Below are 18804 nucleotides of genomic sequence, written 5' to 3'. Positions count from 1 at the left end.
ACCCCAGCTCTCTCTTGGGTGCTGACAACTGAGCCTTCTAGGCTACTTGGTACATGGACCCAAACCCTGAGCCTCTGAGTTTGATGAGGGGTCTGGGGTAGGGGTTAGAAGCCCAATATCACCCAGAGATTGGGTCATGGAAATCTCTCCTGAGCCAAAGGACAAAGAGTTCATGGTGGGAAAGGTGGCGTGAGATGCCCTCTCATGCCCCTGTCTCCTTCCTTCCTATCTGTTCTGGTCTTCTCCTATAGATGACAATGGAGGGGGAGAGCAGACAGCTCAGTGATGACGAGGGTGTCGGTGGATGTGAGGATTGTGTCATCATCAGTGGGAACTGCAGTGACCAGTCCTCAGACGCCAGGAACGTTCCCTTGACCCAAGTCATGGAGGCGATCTGCACAGTGGGACGCGAAGGTAGGCGGGCTGTGTGGAGCTGAGGTGGGATTATATTCGGACTCAACAGATACGGCTGCACATCTCGGCTGGGACCAGGAGCTTCTCCCTGGCTCCTGAAGCGATGGGGATGCTGAGCACCCTCACACGCCTCCTTAAAGGGGGACCAGTCTATTCCCACAAAACACAGGCAACACCAAAGCTCTGTCTTCTCTCTCTCTGCCCACAGCCTCCTGCCTCTTTCTTCTCCTTGGGACTCTGAGGAAAAGCACCCACGGTGGCAGGTCCCTTACTTTGCCATTCCTGGTAGGGTTGGTCTCAGCGTGGACTGGATCATGGGTCCTCTATTGTGCTGACATTGACATTATCATGGATGGGAGGTGCTTCCTACTGCCCCTTCCTCTTAGCACCTCCCAGAACACCTGTAATCAGCCCCCACTCTTTGAAGCCTCCTGCGTTGTCTGTTCCTGTCCTTGAGACCTATGGTGCTGATCTGAGCTCTCTGTAAGGGCACAAGTGGCCAGTTTCCATGTTCACCCCTGTAACCTCTTGACTACATAGAAATACTTAAAATGCAGCCACTGTCAGAAACCAGGTTTTCATTCAAATGAAATTATCATCATAGGATTGGGCAGTGACTTTCTGGGAGGAATTGGATGTTTCCTCTCCATATTAGAACCCCAGATGGTACTGTTTAGCTTGTAGGAAGAAAGGCATGAGCCTGTGCCCTGCCTCTCTATGAGTATATGAGTACATAGAGGAGACAGGGACGTTGCAGGGTCTCTGCTGATGACTGGCTTGGGGGAGACACTAGAGAAGGTCTGTCAGCAAGAAGCCTGGCGCCCCTTCCTCTGAATGTGTGCTCTGACTCTGTCCTCCACAGGCTGCAGAGCAAACTCACGACCATCCAAGAGGAGGGTCTCCAGCACGGTTGCTTACATCCAGGTACCAGCTCCTCCTTTCTCCTAGCTTTCATATGGGTGTCCCGAGGCTCACAAAAATTTAAAATCTAGAAGGTAAATCAAGATCTACACTCGTTTATTTTGCCAGACTGGAAAATTTTGAGTTATTGGGTTCTTTTTGTATGTTTCTGAGATTAGTTCTTAATTTATCAATATTGCTGAAAAGTTAATTCATATGACAAACTTCACTCGTTCCAATATGGTCATACCATGTTTGGACTTTTCGTTTTCTCTTATTTTGTTTCATGTTGAGACAGGGCTCTGTCTGGTAGCCCTGCTGGTCCTGGAAACCTTTGCTGTGCAGACCAGGATTACAGTCATCTCGCCACATCTGACTTTCCTTTCCTTGCTGGGAATCAAACCCACAGCCTCACACATGGTCTAACATGGGACTATGTCCTTAAAGTTTGGCTTTTAAGTTCCTCCATTCTTATCTCAAAAACAAGACACAACATAAACCAACAAAAAACCCAAACCAAAGAAACCTCCAAACATAAAGTACTTGGGAAGGACCCTAACCAAGAAAATGAAAGAATTCTATAAAGAAAACTTTAAGGTATAGAAAAAAGAAATTAAAAATGAAACTAGATGATAAAAAGACCTTCCATGGTCTTGGCTTAGCAGAATTAATATTGTGAAAACGGCTGTACAAACACAAGTAATTTACAGCTTTGATGCAATCCTCATCAAAGTTCTATAATGAGTCTTTCTTTGTCCCATCAGTTCCCACATAACAACACGGAGACTTATTATTAATTATGAAAGCTTGGCCTTGGCTTAGGCTTGTCCTACTAACTCTTATAACTGAAATTAACCCATTTATTTTAATCCACATTCTGTCGTGTGCCTCATAACCTCATCTCTCCACACTGCTCTTGCTGCTTTCTCTACGTCTGGCTGGCGATCCCACCTTTCTTCTTTCCCTAGTCCTCTCTGTCCCCAGAAGTCCCACCTAACCTCTTCCTGCTGAGCTATTGGCCATTCAACTCTTTATAAACCAACCACAGTGACACATCTTCACACAGTGTAAAGGAATATGCCACAACAAAGTTCCAATGACATTTTTCAGATAACTAGAAAAAAGCAATGAAAACTTCATACAGAAATACAAAAGACCACAGATAACCAAATTGATCCTGAACAGCAAGGACACTGTTGGAGGCATCACAATACCCCACCTCAGATTGTGTTTCTGAGTTATGCAGGAACAAATTGAATAGATGACCTAGAGGTAAACTCACACAGGTTTGGTCACCTAATTTTTGATAAAGATGTCAAAAACATACCCTGCTAAAAGGATAACTTATTCAACAAATGGTGCTGGCAAAACTGGGTATATATATTATACCCAATTAAATAAGAATGGCCTCCATAGGCTCATATATTTGAATACTTGGTCCCCAGTTGGTGGAACTGCTTGGGAAGGATGAGGAGGTGTGGCCTTGTTGGAAGAAGTGTGTCACTGTGAGTGGTTTTTGAGTTTTCAAAAGCTCTTGCGGCCGGGCAGTGGTGGCGCATGCCTTTAATTCCAGCACTCAGGAGGCAGAGGCAGGTGGATCTCTGTGAGTTGGAGGCCAGCCTTGTCTTCCAGGACAGGCTCCAAACTCTGTCACGAAAAACCAAAACCGTAACCCAAACAAACAAACAAAACAACAACAGCAACAACAAACCCAAAGCTCTTGCCATTCCCAGTGAGCTCTCTCTAGCTCTTACTTGTGAATCAGGAAGAGCTTTTGGCTGTTCCTGCCATCAGGCCTCTGTTCTGTCATTAAGGACTTTTAACCCTCTGAAACTATGATCTCACTTAAATGCTTCCTTTTATAAGTGGCCTTGGTCACAGTGTTTTGTCCCAGCAACAAAAAGCCTAATTAAGACACACCTGTAGAGGAGTAAAATGGGATTCATATTTCTTACCCTGTAAAAATTCAAAGTGGATCAAAGATCTTAATTTAAAACCTGGAATGCTCAAAGTGCAAGCGGAGAGCACACAGAACATATTTCAACACAAAGGTATCTGACAGGGACTTTCAGAACAGGACTCCAGTAGCATCAGAAATAGCCCCAAGCATAAAGACACACAACCACACGAAGTCAAAAATTTCTGCACAGCATGGCTTGGGAGACTGCTCAGTGGTTAAGAACACTGGCTGCTCTTCCAGAGGCCCTGAGTTCAATTCCCAGCACCCACTTGGTAGTTCACAACTCTCTGTCACTCCGGATTCGGGGTACACGACACCCTCACATAGACACACATGCAGGCAAAACACTAGTGCACTTGCGGTAAAAATAAATAAATATTTTTCAAAAAAACCTTTCTGCACAGCAAAGGACACAGACAGCCTACAGAATGCGAGAAAACTGTTGCCACTGAATTTTAGGCAGGAGTTTGGTAATCCGAGTACATAAAGAACTGCAAAAATTAACCCCCCAGGCTTGTGAGAACTAGTTATTTAGAGACTCAGCATAGTTACTGGTAAATCCCCCCCCATTTTCCTTGCATGTTTTGCTTGTTTGTTTTGTTTTTTGAGACAGGATTTCTCTGTATAGTCTTGGCTGTCCTGAAACTCATTCTGTAGACTAGGCTGCTCTTGAACTCTGAGATCCACCTGCCTCTGCCTCCCGAGTGCTGGGATTAAAGGCGTGCAAGTAGAAAATCAAGGCAGGTGGCACACACCTGTTACCCCAGCACACCGAGGACAGCCCCGGACTTCGTTGTGAGACGTCTCAGAAATAAAAGAGACGCCTAAAGAGGTGGCCTGCCGGGTCAGGGGGCTGGGATAGCTCTCGTGTTTCTGTGGTTAGTTAAGAGTCCTTCAATCTGAGCCTGGCACTGAGCTAAACATGCCTACGCTGGTCTGGTGGAAGGACTGTTCATCTAATCTAGAAGGAGTCAACCAGCAAGGCTGCATGGTTGCTAAATGAAAAGTTAGGTTCTTAAGGCTTTAACCAGGGCCTCCGGTCTTTCCAGTTCACTCTCAGTCTGTGTTCTGTGAGTGCTGGCTTTAGTGCGAGGCTAAGGACAGTTCATGACATTGCTTCTTGGTCATCTCATTAACTGGTGTCCACCTTGGTCAACTGGTCTGTGTCCTCCTCACACATGTTGTGAATGGCAAACATCACCAGGCCCCCCTCCTAGGCAGCATTATGTGTTTGTCCAATCTCTGTCACTTGCTGATCCCCGGGTTTTGCCCTTCAGTCCCGTCTTTCATTTGTGACCCTGGGGTTAGCTGTCATAAAATCTTTTTAGCGTTTATGCACTGAAGTAATTTACTGCCAATACTTCACAGGGGACATAGTTTCGTTGCTGTAAGCTCAGAATCGTAATTTCAGTACAGGGATGTGTAAGTGGACATTAGTCAACATATTTGCAAGTTCACTTTGTAAAAAGGGCAAGTGATGCCTTCCTGGGAGGAGAGATGCCATGACGGTGGAGACGTTGTCCCCAGGATGATGCTTATTTATTGTATGCTGGGTGAGCTGAGCTCTGGGATTTCCTAAAGTGGGGGAAACTCAACTATATAATTGTGATAATGTGTTTGGGTTCACCCTTAAAAAAATGAAGAGGATGGCCTTACTAAAGGGTATAATATATAGAAAAAAGATTGTAGAATTTTCTGTCCTTGTAATGCCCCTCCCCCATTTTCCAGACAGAATCTCACGGTGTAGCTCTGGCTTTCCTGAAACTCACTCTGTAGACCAGGCTGTCCTCACTCTTGTAGTGATCTGCTGGGATTAAAGATGTGCTCCACTATGCCTGAATGCAGTGTACTTTTTATTTTTATTTATTTAATTTTTTAAAACAGGTTTTTCTGTTATTTATTTTTAAATTACTAATATTTTTATGTCTATGGATGTTTTGTCTGCATGTTTATCTATGCATCACGTACATGCAGTACCCGCAGAGGCCAGAAGAGGGCATCAGATCCCTCTGGAACTGGGGTTACAGGTCTTTATGAGCCTGTAACTCTTGTGGGTGCTGGGAATGGAGTCTTCTGGAAGGGCAGTCCATGTTCTTAACTGCTGAGTCTTTTCTGCATCCCACACTGTGCACTTTTTAGTGCAAATATTTAACAGTCGTGTTCAAGTCAGCAAGATAATGTGATGCTATAATCCACTAAATTCAAAGAGGGTAAGGACTTTCAGCTTGTAATAACAGCAACAACGGCACTAACAACAATGATAAGATATTTGTGCAATTCAGAAAACACACAGTGGTTTTTTAGATTATTTTAAATTATTTTACTACGAGTAATGCATGACCGTAACAAATATCTTAACAGGAATAGGTTTTTTTGTTTGTTGGCTTTTGTTTTCTTTTTTTGACAGGGTCTCACTGCATAGCCCTGGCTTGGGTATAGCTCTGTGTAGACCAGGGTAGCCTTGAATGGACAGAGAACCCCTAGTCTCTGCTTCCTGAACACTGGGATTAGATGTGTGTGCCAGGAGAGACAGGAATATTTTCCTTGGTAGGCTGTGTCTTTGCCTCCCGGCCCTTTCGAAGTTGTTGCCGTCACCCTGGGTGGCAACACTGTTAAACTCTTTCAGGCGTTTCTCAGATCCTGACACTTTTTAATTGTTCTAGAGATCCGCTCAGTATCGCTCTCTGCTTATATCTGTCTTTCATGTGCCTTTTGTTTTTTAGCTTCTTGTATTTTATCTGTTTATTAGAGACCATTGTTTCAACCTTAATTTCATGTGTTTATTAAACAAAACAATTTGAGTGTCTTCCCATTTCTGCCAGCACTTCATTCAACAGCGACACTAAGATACATGTAGTCACCAAATGGTTCAGAAAACAAACACAAGCAACCAAGACTGGTATGTTTTTCCAACCCTGCAGGCTGGGATGGGGTTCCCTCAGCTGATGCCCCAGAGCATGGGCCAGGCAGCACTCGCAAAGGCAGCTATGTTGGCTCCAAATTCTTTTCAACAATCATTGAGGCTTCCACTCTGAAGCTTCTGTTCAAATCTCAAAGTGCTGCTACTTGAGACCCCAGAGACCCAGGCTATGCGTCTGGCTCCCCAGCCTTGCCTGTCGCTTTATTGACAGCCTCTTGGCTGTCCTCAACATTCCTGCCCCACTCAGGGCCCCTGTGTTCACTGCTGGTGGCCTCAATGAACTTCCCAAGAACTGATTGAAATCTGAATCCGGAGGGGGCTGTTTCACGTTGTCTGAAGATGTCTTTCCAGAGCTGGCCCCCATTTCCCACAAATTCGGGGAGTGGTGAATCTTTTGAACTTATTTTTTAATTTCTATTAAGATTTTTTTCCTTCCTTCCTTCCTTCCTTCCTTCCTTCCTTCCTTCCTTCCTTCCTTTCTTTCTTTCTGTCAGGGTTTCTCTGTGTAATTGCTTTGGCTGTCCTGGAACTTGTCTTTTGTAGACCAGGTTAACTTCAAACTCACAGAGATCTGCCCACTTCTGACTCCCAAGTGCTACGATTAAAGGTGTGTGCCACCGCCGCCTGTTTTATTTATTGATTTTTAACGTGGTAAGTATTTTGCCGCCTGTATGTCTGCGCATTGTGCCTGCTACCTTCAGAGAGCAGAAAAGTTTCAGATGCCCTAAAACTGGAGCTACAGACAGATGTTAGTTGTCTTGTGAGTGTGAAGCTTCAAATCCCAGTCCTCTGGAAGAGCGGTCAGAGAGTAGCCAGTGCTAACCACTGAGCCATCGCTCTAGCCCAGAAAGCTCACTGACTGGACATGGGTAGAGACGTTTCTGTTACTCTGTTTGCCACAGAAGCATTCACGCTGTCACCAGCATTCTGTGAATCTGATGCCCCAATTTCTGTAGGAAAAGCAAACTCCATTTGCTTTTTCTCCAGTGTCTTCCTGGGAGCCATGGAAGGTCACAGGGGCAGACATACTTTTGGTTTCAATTCTTGGACCAATGCCTGCAGCAGAAGGAACCGATGTGGCTGGAGGAAAGGGATGGGTTCTCTTTCTGGGCCGCCCAGAGAAATTCAGGGGCCTTGCTAAAGTATTCCCTGCCATCATCTGGTAGGATTTCGGCAGGTTTGGGCTCACTGCAGTTTGCGCTGGTGTCTCTGAGGGGGACTGGCTGGACATTCTGAGATGATGGCCATGACCCTAGGGTGGAGAAGTTCTGGTGAATGAGCCCTCTCTGTCTTTTATCTCCTTAAAGTCAGTGGGCTGTGGTCCCCGTGGTGGATGAGGGTGCAAAGCGAGGTGGGTGGAAGTATTTTAGGGACCCTTAGCGTGACATCATTATGTGTTTCAATGCCATTTGCCTTCCTTAGTTGGATTGTTTGTGTGACTTGGTTACTTGGGAATGCTGTTTCCTTTTCACAGGACCTGACAGAAGATGAAGATGAAGGTAGAGATGGTGAGGTAGAGGACAGCAGTGGCTCTGGCTCTCCGGTGTCGCCCACACTCTGCTGGGAGACCAGAGCACCCTCTAATACCTCAGCAGTAAGCTCCCTTTTGTTGAGCCCAGGGACTTCCTACCACTCATAGACCTGCATAGAAAACAAGGCTTAGGCGGTTCAGCAAGCCTTTCCTCATGCCTGTGTTTAAGTTTATATTAATCGCTGGATGGTGGTGACACACGCCTTTAATCCCAGCACTCAGGAGGCAGAGGCAGGCAGATCCCTGTGAGTTTGAGGCCAGCCTGGTTTACAGAGTGAGTTCCAGGACAGCCAGGGTTATACAGAGAAACCCTGTCTTGAAGACCAAAAAGAAGGAAAAACAAAAACAAAAACAACAACAAAAAAACCTATATTAAATCTTTAAGAAGTTGTCTAACTTGTACTCGTGTGTCTCTCTATGTAAGCCACACACGTGCCTATGCTCAGAGGCCAGAAGAGGGCATACGATTCCCTGGTGATGGAGTTACAGGCAGTGTGAGCCACACGAGGAGGGGGCCGGAACTGAACTCAAGTCTGCTGGAAGAGCAGTAAGGACTTCAACTTCTGAGCCATTGCTCTAGCCCTGCAATCTTTTTGTTAACTAGCTCCAGCTCTATTTCATTAAAAACAACACACAAACAATTAAGGTCTGGCTCTCTCCTGAGCGTTAGGTAAGCTCCTAAGCCTGTAGCTTCACTCTTGGCCTGTTTTTGCTGGAACTATGTTGAGGAGACAAGAATTCCCATGGCCCAGTTCTGGCTCCCCTTGGAGCTCAGCTAAAAGTCACTGGTGTCCATCACCCTTGTCCCCGTGTCTTTTCCTGCTGTCTTGAGGCAGCCCCAGCAGGTCTGGAACATTCTCCTTCTGTTTCCAGGTGCACAGGGGCCAGTTGCCCAGAGACCCCACTGTCTCTGAGCTCAGCTTCAGAACCTCTGGCCCTTCCCTGCCACTGCACTGTCATCCCTATTCTGGTTTTGCTCTGCCTTGGGCTCAATGACTGCCAGCTCTGTTCTTATAAATCAAAAGGGCCCTGGTTTGCTTCTTCACTCTTGCTTGGGATCTAACGGAGGGAGGCTGTTAGTTTGCTCCCCCTACCTGCTTTGTTACTGGGACTCAACCTTTTCTTTCGATCTACAGTCCCTGAGTTGGCAAGCAACCACTTCAGCAAGCACACCACGGCTGTCCCCTGCCAGCCCTTACCCCATCATTGACCTCACAGATGAAGAAGTGATACCCGGGAGCATCAGTGCCCCATTGGTTGACCTGAACCAGGACAGCCACCAGGAGGGCATGGACACCACACAGGCGAATGTGGAAAGCAGAGATGGAGCCAGCACCGAGTATCAGGTACCAGTGAGAAGGGAGTCTGCCTGTCTTAGTGTTTCTATTGCTGTGAAGAGACACTATGACTGTGGCTGCTCTTATAAAGGAAGTCATTTCATTGGAGAGGCTTACAGTTTTAGAGGTTTTAGTTCGTTGTCATCGTGGTGGGACATGGCATGCAGGCAGACGTGTTGCTGAAAAAGGAGCTGAGAGTTCAATATCTTGAACCACAGGTAACAGGAAGTGAACTGTGACATTAGGTGTAGCTTGAGCATAGGAAACCTCAAAGCCTACCCTCACAGAGTGATACATTTCCTCCAACAAAGTCACACCTCCTAATAGTGCCACTCTTTATGAGCTTATGGGGGCCAATTACATTCAAACTGCCACATTTCATTCCCTGACCCCCAAAAGCTTGTAACAGTATCATAATACAAAATGCCTTTAGTTCAATTTCTAAGTCCCCATAGTCTATAACAGTCTCAAACTTATTTTAAAGTCTAAAGTTCAGAGCCTCTTCTGAGCTTCACGAACTCACTGTAATCCCCTGTCAAATCAAGATCAAAATGCAGATCACATGCTTCCAACATATAGTGCACAGGATATACCTTACCATTCCAAACATAGGGAAGGGAGCCTAGTGAGACAATCCTGGACCAAAGCAGACTGAAATGAGCTGGGGCAAACTCTAAACTCTGCATCTCCATGTCTGATGTCAAAATACTTTTCAGATCTCTAACTCTTTTCAGCTCTGTGGACTGCAGCACACTTCTTCCTCTGGGGCCGGTTCCACTCCGTTAGCAGCTTTTCTTGGCAGGAATCCCACGATTCTGGAATCTCCAACAACTTGGGGTCTTCAAGGCAATCCAGGCTTCAACTTTTCAGCGTCACACAATAGCCTCTCTAGGCCTCCATTCAGGGACATCCCCAACACATGTCTGGCCTCAGAGACTTTCCTTAGTCACAGAGGAAGATTCTGCAACCCCCGTTTTCTCTCCTTAACTCTAAAACCAGAGCCACGTGACCGAAGCTGCCAAGTTCCGCTGCTTGCTGTGGCTGGACCATGGCTCAAGTACATTCTCCACCAGCCTTCTGTTCTCGATGGTTTCCTTCACTGCCTAAGCCTGGCTGTCCGGAAGGGCTAGGTTGGAAGCGTGCAGCACCACTCCCAGCTCTAAGCTGGAGAGACGAATCAACTGTCACTTTAGAGCACTAGTTGCTCTTCCAGAAGTTTCGTGTCCAGAACTCACTTTGTGCGTCTCACCAACCTCCTGCAACTCTAGCTCCACTCTCTACTGACTTTTGAATGCAGTAGCACACAGGTGGCATACGCTCACATGGACAAATACACATAAACAATTATAAGTCCTTTCAAAAAGAACATTGTTGGGGGCAGCCTCATTTGAGGTTATGGTTTTCTCATGAGTTACTTTCCCTTGGGGCCATTTCCACGTGTAAAATTTCTTCAGAGAAAAAAAAATGTTATCCAATTTCCGAGAAACTTCATGCAGTTGTGCTGAGTGACCAGCAGAGGGCGGAGAAGGATAAGTATCCTGGACCTATGCTGGCTACTGAAGCATTACACTCAGGGATATGTGCACAGTTACTTGTGTGATGTAGAAGAGGACACTTGCTGTATGCAGCGAGGCATAATATACTCATTTCTAGACAAGGTCAGATGACAATAAGGTTCAGTATGGTGAGAGAGGATTCTGGAATGGATTACCATGTGCTGTGGTCCTGGCCAAAGGCTGTCCAGAGACTACCTAGTATCCACTGTGTTCTGCTCATGTTGGCTAGAGCAGCTGGCACTTCATTGTCACCCGTGGTGGCCACACCAGAGAGTTGAGGCTCTGAGCATAAGATGGGGCTGAGTGTGAAAGCAAGCATTGCATCCTGGGACATCCTGTATTTCCTACAAGTGTGATAAGAAGCCCGAAACACCTGCTTCATCTCCCCTCTCACTTGGAGTGCCGCCCCACAATTCATTTCGGCATTGTCTGGGAACTTGGCACATGCAACTTGCCCTTCATGACCAAGACTCACAATCATCATGAATAGAAAGAGCTCACTGTGTGTCATGACCAAGACTCACAATCATCATGAATAGAAAGAGCTCACTGTGTGTCAAGCGTGTTCTCTGAACCTATATATGATGGGAACTTATTCAATGAGAATCTGAAGACTCAATAGCTGTCCTCACACTCAGGAAGGGCAAAGAGCTTGCACAAAACACATTTAAGCCAATTTCAGGACTGAGTCTCATGTCTGGACCAGTGACACTGACTGTACACACATGTATGCACACATGTACCATGTGAACACAAACGGGTTCTGTCTTATTGTACCCATTCTGAGCTTTATTTTTTCCTCACATTTGGAGTATCCCGGGTTCCTGTTTCAGGTTCCTTGATATGTGATAGATACTGTCCCCCCCATTTTGTTACTGACATCTGTGAAGCACCCCAGGAGTAGGCTCTGGGGGAATGTGTATACCCAGTGTACCATTGTTCACCCAGGTGCGGGTACATATTGGTGATGTCTTTCTGTCCTAGGCCTCTGCTGACAAACTGGTGGCTCTTGGTTGTTCAGCCAGCATTTTAACCTGGCCACTTTCAATAAGCTGATTTCTATTTTATTTTTTAATTTTTCATCTTTTTTTCGAGATAAGATTTTTCTGTGTAGCCCTGGCTGTCCTGGAACTCACTCTGTAGACCAGGCTGGCCTTGAACTCACAAAGATCTGCCTGCCTCTGCCTCTTCAGTGCTGAGTTTAAAGGTGTGCGTCACCACGGCCTGGCTATGAGCTGGTTTCTCATAGGAAGGCCGTATACCATACTCTGCAGGTCATACAGGTGTCGGAGTGAGGTCTTTACTTCAGGATCTGGGAGGAAGGGAGAATCACTAAACGTGAGCTTACACCATTGTGTTGCCAAGGTTGGCTTGGAGAAGACGGGATACCATGGAGGTGGTGAGTGCCGAAGACAGAGGGCGTGTTTGGGAAAGGAATTTGAGATGTGCCAAGGTCACTAGAGAATTACTGGTACTGCCAGCTGAACTGGGAAAGATGTCTCGTGAATGTGTCATCTGGAAAATGATCTGGATAGCTGTGCTTTCGGTTTCAAAGGGCTAAGTTTACTAAGAGAGCAGCAGGCACAGAGCAAATAGCAAGCAGCAGACAGACATAGACCTGCATATCAGGGACTCACAGTATCCAGCCAGTGGGAGGAGCCCAGCTGGGAGAGCAAGCAGAAGAAATGTCATCAACTCGCCAAAGAATTGATGCAGGAAGTCCTTCTCACAGCAATCTTTATGGACGAGCTTCTGCCCCTTCATCCCAACTGCGGCCATCTTTACCCCATATAATCTCTGTTAAAAATGGTTTTACCCTTTATAGCTGTTGTCAAGGGTGTGATGTGTTTAATGCCTTCGGCCGTTTGCTGTTCTCTTTTGTCTCTGTCATTGTGTCATGGGCCCAGCTTGCCCAGTTTTGGAAGTTTTGGAGTTTTGGAAGACACTTGAAATAATTACGCTTGGGTTGGAGACAAGGGAGGGCCTTTCACTTCCAGAGTTAGCTTTCCGTGACTTTAACCAGCACATGACAATTATCACAGGGGCAGTAGTGATACTGCAGAGTAGGCTGTCCCAGAGACAGGTGAGATTTCTTTCTTCAAGGCCTAGAGGAGGTAGCTGAGGCCTGTAGCCTCCTCCCCTAATCTGTAGACACTTTAGCTCCTCTAAGTCACCAGGCTTCCCGCTACTTCCCTACAGCCCTTACCAGCCTGCCCCACTTGGCCAAGTGCCTCATTAGGCATGTAAATTGACATTGCCCTTAAAATGAAGACCACTTGACTACGTCTACATCTTCTTAGGGAAGACATAGCAAGAAGCCTGCTGTCCGAGACAAGCTACAGGATCAGGAACAGCTGCCTAAAGCTCCTGCATTTTAAGTAACAAAGCGGAGTCGAAACTGTTCCGTTGGGAGAGAGTGGACTGCTCTCTGCTTCTACAGGGAAGAGGTCATATGTAGTGCCTGACCCATGGTCTATTGTTTCCTTACTTGTATCTCAAAAGCAGGCCCCTGTCACATAACAAAGCCAAGGACAGCTGTCCAGCTCTGAAAGACACCAGTGTTCAGGGAATGCAGGCCCCAGCAGAAGGAATCCCTGGGTTCACCCTGGCACATACCTCATTCGCTTGCTCCCATTCATGGACAGACTTTGCCTTTATTTGTGTCTTGGCAGAGAGCCAGGGTGCGAGCTGGCAAGACCTTCCCCAGCAGCCCGGGAGACTCACTGGAAGATCAGCTGAAGCCCATGCTGGAGTGGGCCCACGGGGGCTTCAAGCCCCCTGGCATCGAGGGCCTCCAACCGAACAACAAGCAACCAGGTGGGAATGAATGGCACAGACGTAGGAACTTAGAACCCAGGAGATACGGTATTCCCTCACCATCTTTGAGTGTTCTGTTTTCTGTGCTCTGTCCTGCGGTTTCTCGGTGTCCACGGTGCTCAGTGAAGAAGAATCCAATCTTCTAAGCTGAGCTGAATCTCTCACCCTCACCTATGACCCTCAGGCTAACCTGGGTGCACATCCAGCCTCCTAAAACCTTAGGACTCCTCCCTTCTCTTTTGTTGGTTAATATTAATGGCACATATGCAAGCATTGGCAGATGTCACTTTGTCACCAAAGACTCCTAGTGTTTCTGTTTTCTGAGACAACAGTCTCACTCTGCAGTCCTTTCTGGTCTCATGGGGAATTGTAGCCGTGTGTCACCTCATCTGGCTCCTCATGACTTTAGAAGGGTGTCTGAGTTTCTTACCTCGTGTGTAGGAATGGGGAAGAGTCGGATTCAACCATGTCCACTGTGATTCAATAGATCCAAACAAGTATAAATAAATATTATTGAATGGGGGTCACAGAATGTGACTTGATTATTTTCTGGTAGTTTCATTATAAAACATCATGGGAAATTAATGCTACTCATAAATTTTGACCTAATATTTTAAAAACTTAGCATTTAAACTTTAGTCTATATAAAACATTGAACTATTTCACTTTTTTCTAGTACTGTCCTAAGAAAATTGTGCCATTTTTAGGTAAAAGTTACACTGAAATTGATTACTGAATACATACTAATTTCATAAATTGGCCAAATAGATTCCAGGGTTCAAGTCAGTCCAAACTAAGCAAATCAGTAGCATCACTTGACAATTTGGACTTGACCCTCAGTGTGAAATCATGTTCCTCCTGACATTTCAAATACTCAGTAGCAAGCCAGGAGGTGGTGGCACACACCTTTAATCCCAGCACTCGGGAGTCAAAGGCAGGCAGATCTGAGTTTGAAGCCAGCCTGGTCTACAGGATGAGTTCCAGAACAGCCAGGACTACATAGGGAAAACCTGTCTTGAAAAACAAAACAAAACAATACTCAGTAGTGCCACGCTCCCGTTGGGCACTGTGGTGGGTGTCACTGTAGGACCTCAGCCCCAGCTGTGGTCCAGCATGTGCTCAGGGCTGGCCCTAGAAGGATGGATTCTCCTCCACACTCAGATGTGTAAGCCCCAGGAGCATGAGTCTGGCCTGCTTCCCATGTGGGAGGAACTTGGAACTGGCTTCTGCTCTAGGTTCCCCTCTGGGGCTCTCTACACCCATCACAGTCCCCTGCTCTAGATGCAGCTGGATCCCAGGCAAAGCAGGGTCTTGTCCTAGGCCTGCCTGGTCTCTCAGCCTTCGGTCAAGTCTGTCTGCTTACCTTCCAGAGAACAAAAGTCGAAGACGTACAACCAACGACTCTGCCTCTTCTGAGTACTGTCCCCCACCCAAGCGCCTCAAGACAAATAGCTATGGCGGGAAAGACCGAGGGGAGGATGATGAGAGCCGAGGTGATTTGGGGGGGGGGGTGCAGCAGCAGAAGCAGCAGGTCCTCAGGACCACTGCTCTGAGGTACAGAGGTGCATGGCTGCGTGGGAAAGGAGACATCCCCACTTCACTTCACACCTGTCCCTCTTTCCTCCACAGAACGGATGGCTTCTGATGTCATCAACAACGAAGGCAGTCTGGAAGGTACTATGTCTCTTTGCCCTCCCTTCTGGGGTACCCCGGGAGGTACCTTAGCCTGGCTTTGACCTTCTGCGTGGATTTAATCTGGAGCACTGGGTGTTTACCTAGATCAGCACCAATCCTGCTAATACACTCCTGTGTGTATTAGTTTCTAAATTTATTAGGTCAAATAATATGATTTCCTTCTGTTTTAACTGAATCTGATGTGACCACTGACCAGTGTGACTGGAGTGGGGAAGAATGGAAGCCGTGGCACTTTGGCCAACGCCTGAAAACTCCAGATCAATGGAACCTTGAACTTCCCATGCAAGAAGCACTGCTAACTTCAGGGTTAAAATAAGATACATTTTGCCGTTGACTCCTCCTTGAGCTACCTCTGGTATCCTTTCCCCAGCTGGGTAACACTGGGATTCAGAAATCTTCCAAGAACAGACCTAATGGAGTTTGAATATATAATGTACTCTTCATTTACGTTCTTGGCCCAATATGCCTTAAATATTTATCAAGTACTTACTCATTATTAGATCCAGGTTAGAAAACAGACCTGGATCCAGGGTACCCTGGAAAAGCTGCAGTTTAGAGCAATGCCTACAATTTAGAAACGGTGTGTGTGTGTGTATGTGGTTTTTCGAGACAAGGTTTCTCTTTTCTCTGTGTATCTTTGGAGCCTGTCCTGGAACTTACTCTGAAGATGAGGCTGGCCTCTAACTCACAGATATCAACCTGCTTCTGCCTCCCAAGTGCTGGGATTAAAGATGTGCACCACCACTGCCCAGGTGTAATTTAGAAACTTTTTTTTTTGTGTTTGTGTTTTTGTTTTTGTTTTTGTTTTTAAGTGTTCTGCCTGCATGTATGCCTGCAGACCAGAAGAGGGCACCAGATCTCATTATAGAAGGTTGTGAACCACCATGTGGTTGCTGGGAATTGAACTCAGGACCTCTGGAAGAGCAGCCAAGCTCTTAACCTCTGAGCCATCTCTACAGCCTTAATTTAGGAACTTTTGACCCAGGGTCCTCCATGAATCCCAAGAGCCATCCACCGTTTGTCCTTGCCCCCTGGTGAGACAGTGTTGGCCTTTTAAAGGTTTTGTGTTCTTGAATAGTGAATCAATATAGAGCCAAGACAGAGTAGCCTCACAGTAAAAACAAACAAACAAACAGCAAAACCAAGCTCTGGGATGGTAATCTGTGCTGTGTTTAAAGAGTGCAGTTGCAGGGAGGTTCTGTAACTGCCACCAAGCCAATCAGAACTTGTGCCTCAGTGTCTGAGATTTAATGTTTATGAAAGATGGAGATGCCAAATCCAAACAATATTCAGCCTCTTGTTTTGCCTGGCCAGGCCTTGGCTTGCCTTATGCTTCTTGTTCGCTTGAACTTGTCTTCCCCAGACTATGGAGTGGGGATGGCACTTTAAACAAGGTCAAGTCTGTGGCCAACCACCCCGAAATACCGTATCTCATCTGCAATGCTGCTAAAGGGTGAGCTAAGCCCTAGACACGGCACAGAGTACTCGGCACACGACTGGCCAGCGCAGATGCTCAGAGCTGTCAGGCTCAAGGCTTGAGCTGCTGATGTTAGGCCCCTGGTAGCCACAAACTCTGACACCCTGTCTTTCTCGCAGACCGCTGTTTGTCCTGCGGTAGGAAGAACCCTGTGTCCTTCCACCCCCTCTTTGAGGGTGGGCTCTGTCAGAGTTGCCGGGTAAGTCTGCCTGCCCCTTCCTCCTGTCCCTTCCTTCCTCACCCAGGCTCCCAGCACAGTCCCTGCTCCAGGCCCTAATGAACACTTTCCCAGGGCACATCCCCCACTTTCCTGTTTGGGGGAAAGGTACTGCAAGCAGAGAAAACCCTCCATGAGGAACTCAAATCACAGTACTGTCGCTTGCTAGCCAGGCCTGGCCGAGGTCAGGTCTGTGGTCTCACGTGCTTCTCTCTGGCGGTCAGGATCGCTTCCTGGAGCTCTTTTACATGTATGATGAGGACGGCTATCAGTCCTACTGCACTGTGTGCTGCGAGGGCCGCGAGCTGCTTCTGTGCAGCAACACAAGCTGCTGCAGGTGAGCGTCGTTTCGTGGGGCTGGACGAGAGGGCCTTGGCTCCCCGGTTGTACCCCACAGTCCTGCAGCCTGTAGGCAGCTAAAAACAAACAGAATATCCTGTGGGATCTGGTTTTCACAAGTATGAACTGAAATGATGCTTAATGCTGGGCTGAGGACAGATGTCCCTGGGAGGTCAGCCCTGTGAGGTTTCTGTTGAAAGGCTCTAGATTTGAAGGGAGTTTGAGTGACCCGTATTCAGGAAGTGATTTGTTACCCTATAGCTCAAAACACATGGCGGCAGGAGGCTGAGCATCAGGCAGAGTGGTCATGTCCTGGGGAACTGACTAGGCCGGCAGGACAAAGGTCTGTTAACCTTGATGCCCATTCTCTCTGGATACTCTGGTACAGGTGCTTCTGTGTGGAGTGTCTGGAGGTGCTGGTGGGTACAGGGACAGCTGAGGATGCCAAGCTGCAGGAACCCTGGAGCTGCTATATGTGCCTCCCACAGCGCTGCCATGGGGTCCTCAGGCGCAGGAAGGATTGGAACACGCGCCTGCAAGACTTCTTCACTACTGACCCTGACCTCGAGGAATTTGTAAGCCCGAGGCTCTGTGCAGTCTCAGGAAATTACAGTCCCCGGATGTCTGAATTCTGTACATTTTTAAGAGCAAGACTCAGGCCTTTGGTTTCTGAATGTAGGAGACAGAGGCAGTCACATCTCTGAGTTCTTCAAGGACAGCCTGGTCTACTTAGTGAGTTCCTGGCCAGTCAAGGCTATGTAGTGAGATCCTGTGTCAAAACAGCCTATAAAGGTGATAGAGGCAGGCAGAGTGACAAAGGTCACAGCACAGAAAGCTGAGCCGTGAGCCTTGTGGTGAGTTTAAGGGCGGCCTGTGTTAAATAGTGAGGTCAAGGGCAGCCGGGAAGGTACAGCTAGATTCCACCTCCCCGTACCATTTGCACCTGGCAGAGCCGGTGCCTGCCCGAGGCTGAGAGCCCGTGCCTGCCAGAGGCTAAGAGCCCTTGCTAGTCCACACCTCTAGCAGACACTTCTCCCTTCCAGTGCCTTCTGCGCAGGGAACAAGAAGGAGATGTCTGAGCTGTGGATGACAAGGGCAGCTGCTCCCACACTGTAGGAGTTTATCTGCTGCTCTTAGAGGCCTTGGCAGTTGCCGCTCATGCTCCCTATCTGGGCCTGTGCGTCTGTGGGAGGCAGCTGTGCCTCCTATCTGAGGACAAAAAGGCCAGCCTGTGCCAAATACATTCTTACCAGTTCCCATGAAAGCGCCTGGGCACAGGAGGAAGATGGACACTCTGAGGGATTACTTTCTTTGCTTATCTGGCAGGAACCGCCCAAGTTGTACCCAGCAATTCCCGCAGTCAGGAGGAGACCCATTAGAGTCCTCTCCCTGTTTGATGGAATTGCAACAGGTGAGTTGAGGCTGCAGGATGAAGGTGTCTCTCCCCCGTGACAGTTGAGAACAGTAGCAACCTGGATGTCACGTGTGCCTGTTCTTGTTCCACTCCATGGCCTTTGCACCTTCTCACACTGTTCTATGTGCATGTGTGACTAAGCAGCATTTGTCCTGTAGACACATGGTGAGATCAGAGGACAACTTCTCTCCTTGTGGGTTATCCAGGTATCAGGCTTGGTGACAAGT

General features: G+C 47.3%; 1 protein-coding gene across 1 annotated transcript in view; it reads left to right on the top strand.

Annotated features, from left to right (window-relative positions):
- Positions 1 to 257: 257 nt before the first annotated feature.
- LOC146892790 (DNA (cytosine-5)-methyltransferase 3C-like) overlaps positions 258 to 18804 on the top strand; it is a 30104-nt gene continuing 11557 nt past the window's right edge. The window contains exons 1-13 of the mRNA XM_087910861.1: positions 258 to 414; positions 1277 to 1338; positions 7669 to 7788; positions 8862 to 9071; positions 10062 to 10141; positions 11826 to 11892; positions 13291 to 13435; positions 14806 to 14928; positions 15065 to 15109; positions 16727 to 16806; positions 17049 to 17161; positions 17552 to 17738; positions 18490 to 18574. Of these exons, the coding sequence (XP_087766987.1) occupies positions 258 to 414; positions 1277 to 1338; positions 7669 to 7788; positions 8862 to 9071; positions 10062 to 10141; positions 11826 to 11892; positions 13291 to 13435; positions 14806 to 14928; positions 15065 to 15109; positions 16727 to 16806; positions 17049 to 17161; positions 17552 to 17738; positions 18490 to 18574 (1474 nt within the window). The remainder of the gene's footprint in view (positions 415 to 1276; positions 1339 to 7668; positions 7789 to 8861; positions 9072 to 10061; positions 10142 to 11825; positions 11893 to 13290; positions 13436 to 14805; positions 14929 to 15064; positions 15110 to 16726; positions 16807 to 17048; positions 17162 to 17551; positions 17739 to 18489; positions 18575 to 18804) is intronic.

Source organism: Myodes glareolus, chromosome 10 (assembly GCF_982192425.1).
Source record: "Myodes glareolus chromosome 10, mMyoGla1.1, whole genome shotgun sequence".
NCBI classification, from domain to species: domain Eukaryota; kingdom Metazoa; phylum Chordata; class Mammalia; order Rodentia; family Cricetidae; genus Myodes; species Myodes glareolus.
The sequence above is the reverse complement of the archived record's forward strand: the minus strand, read 5'-3'. Positions and strand labels throughout refer to the sequence as shown.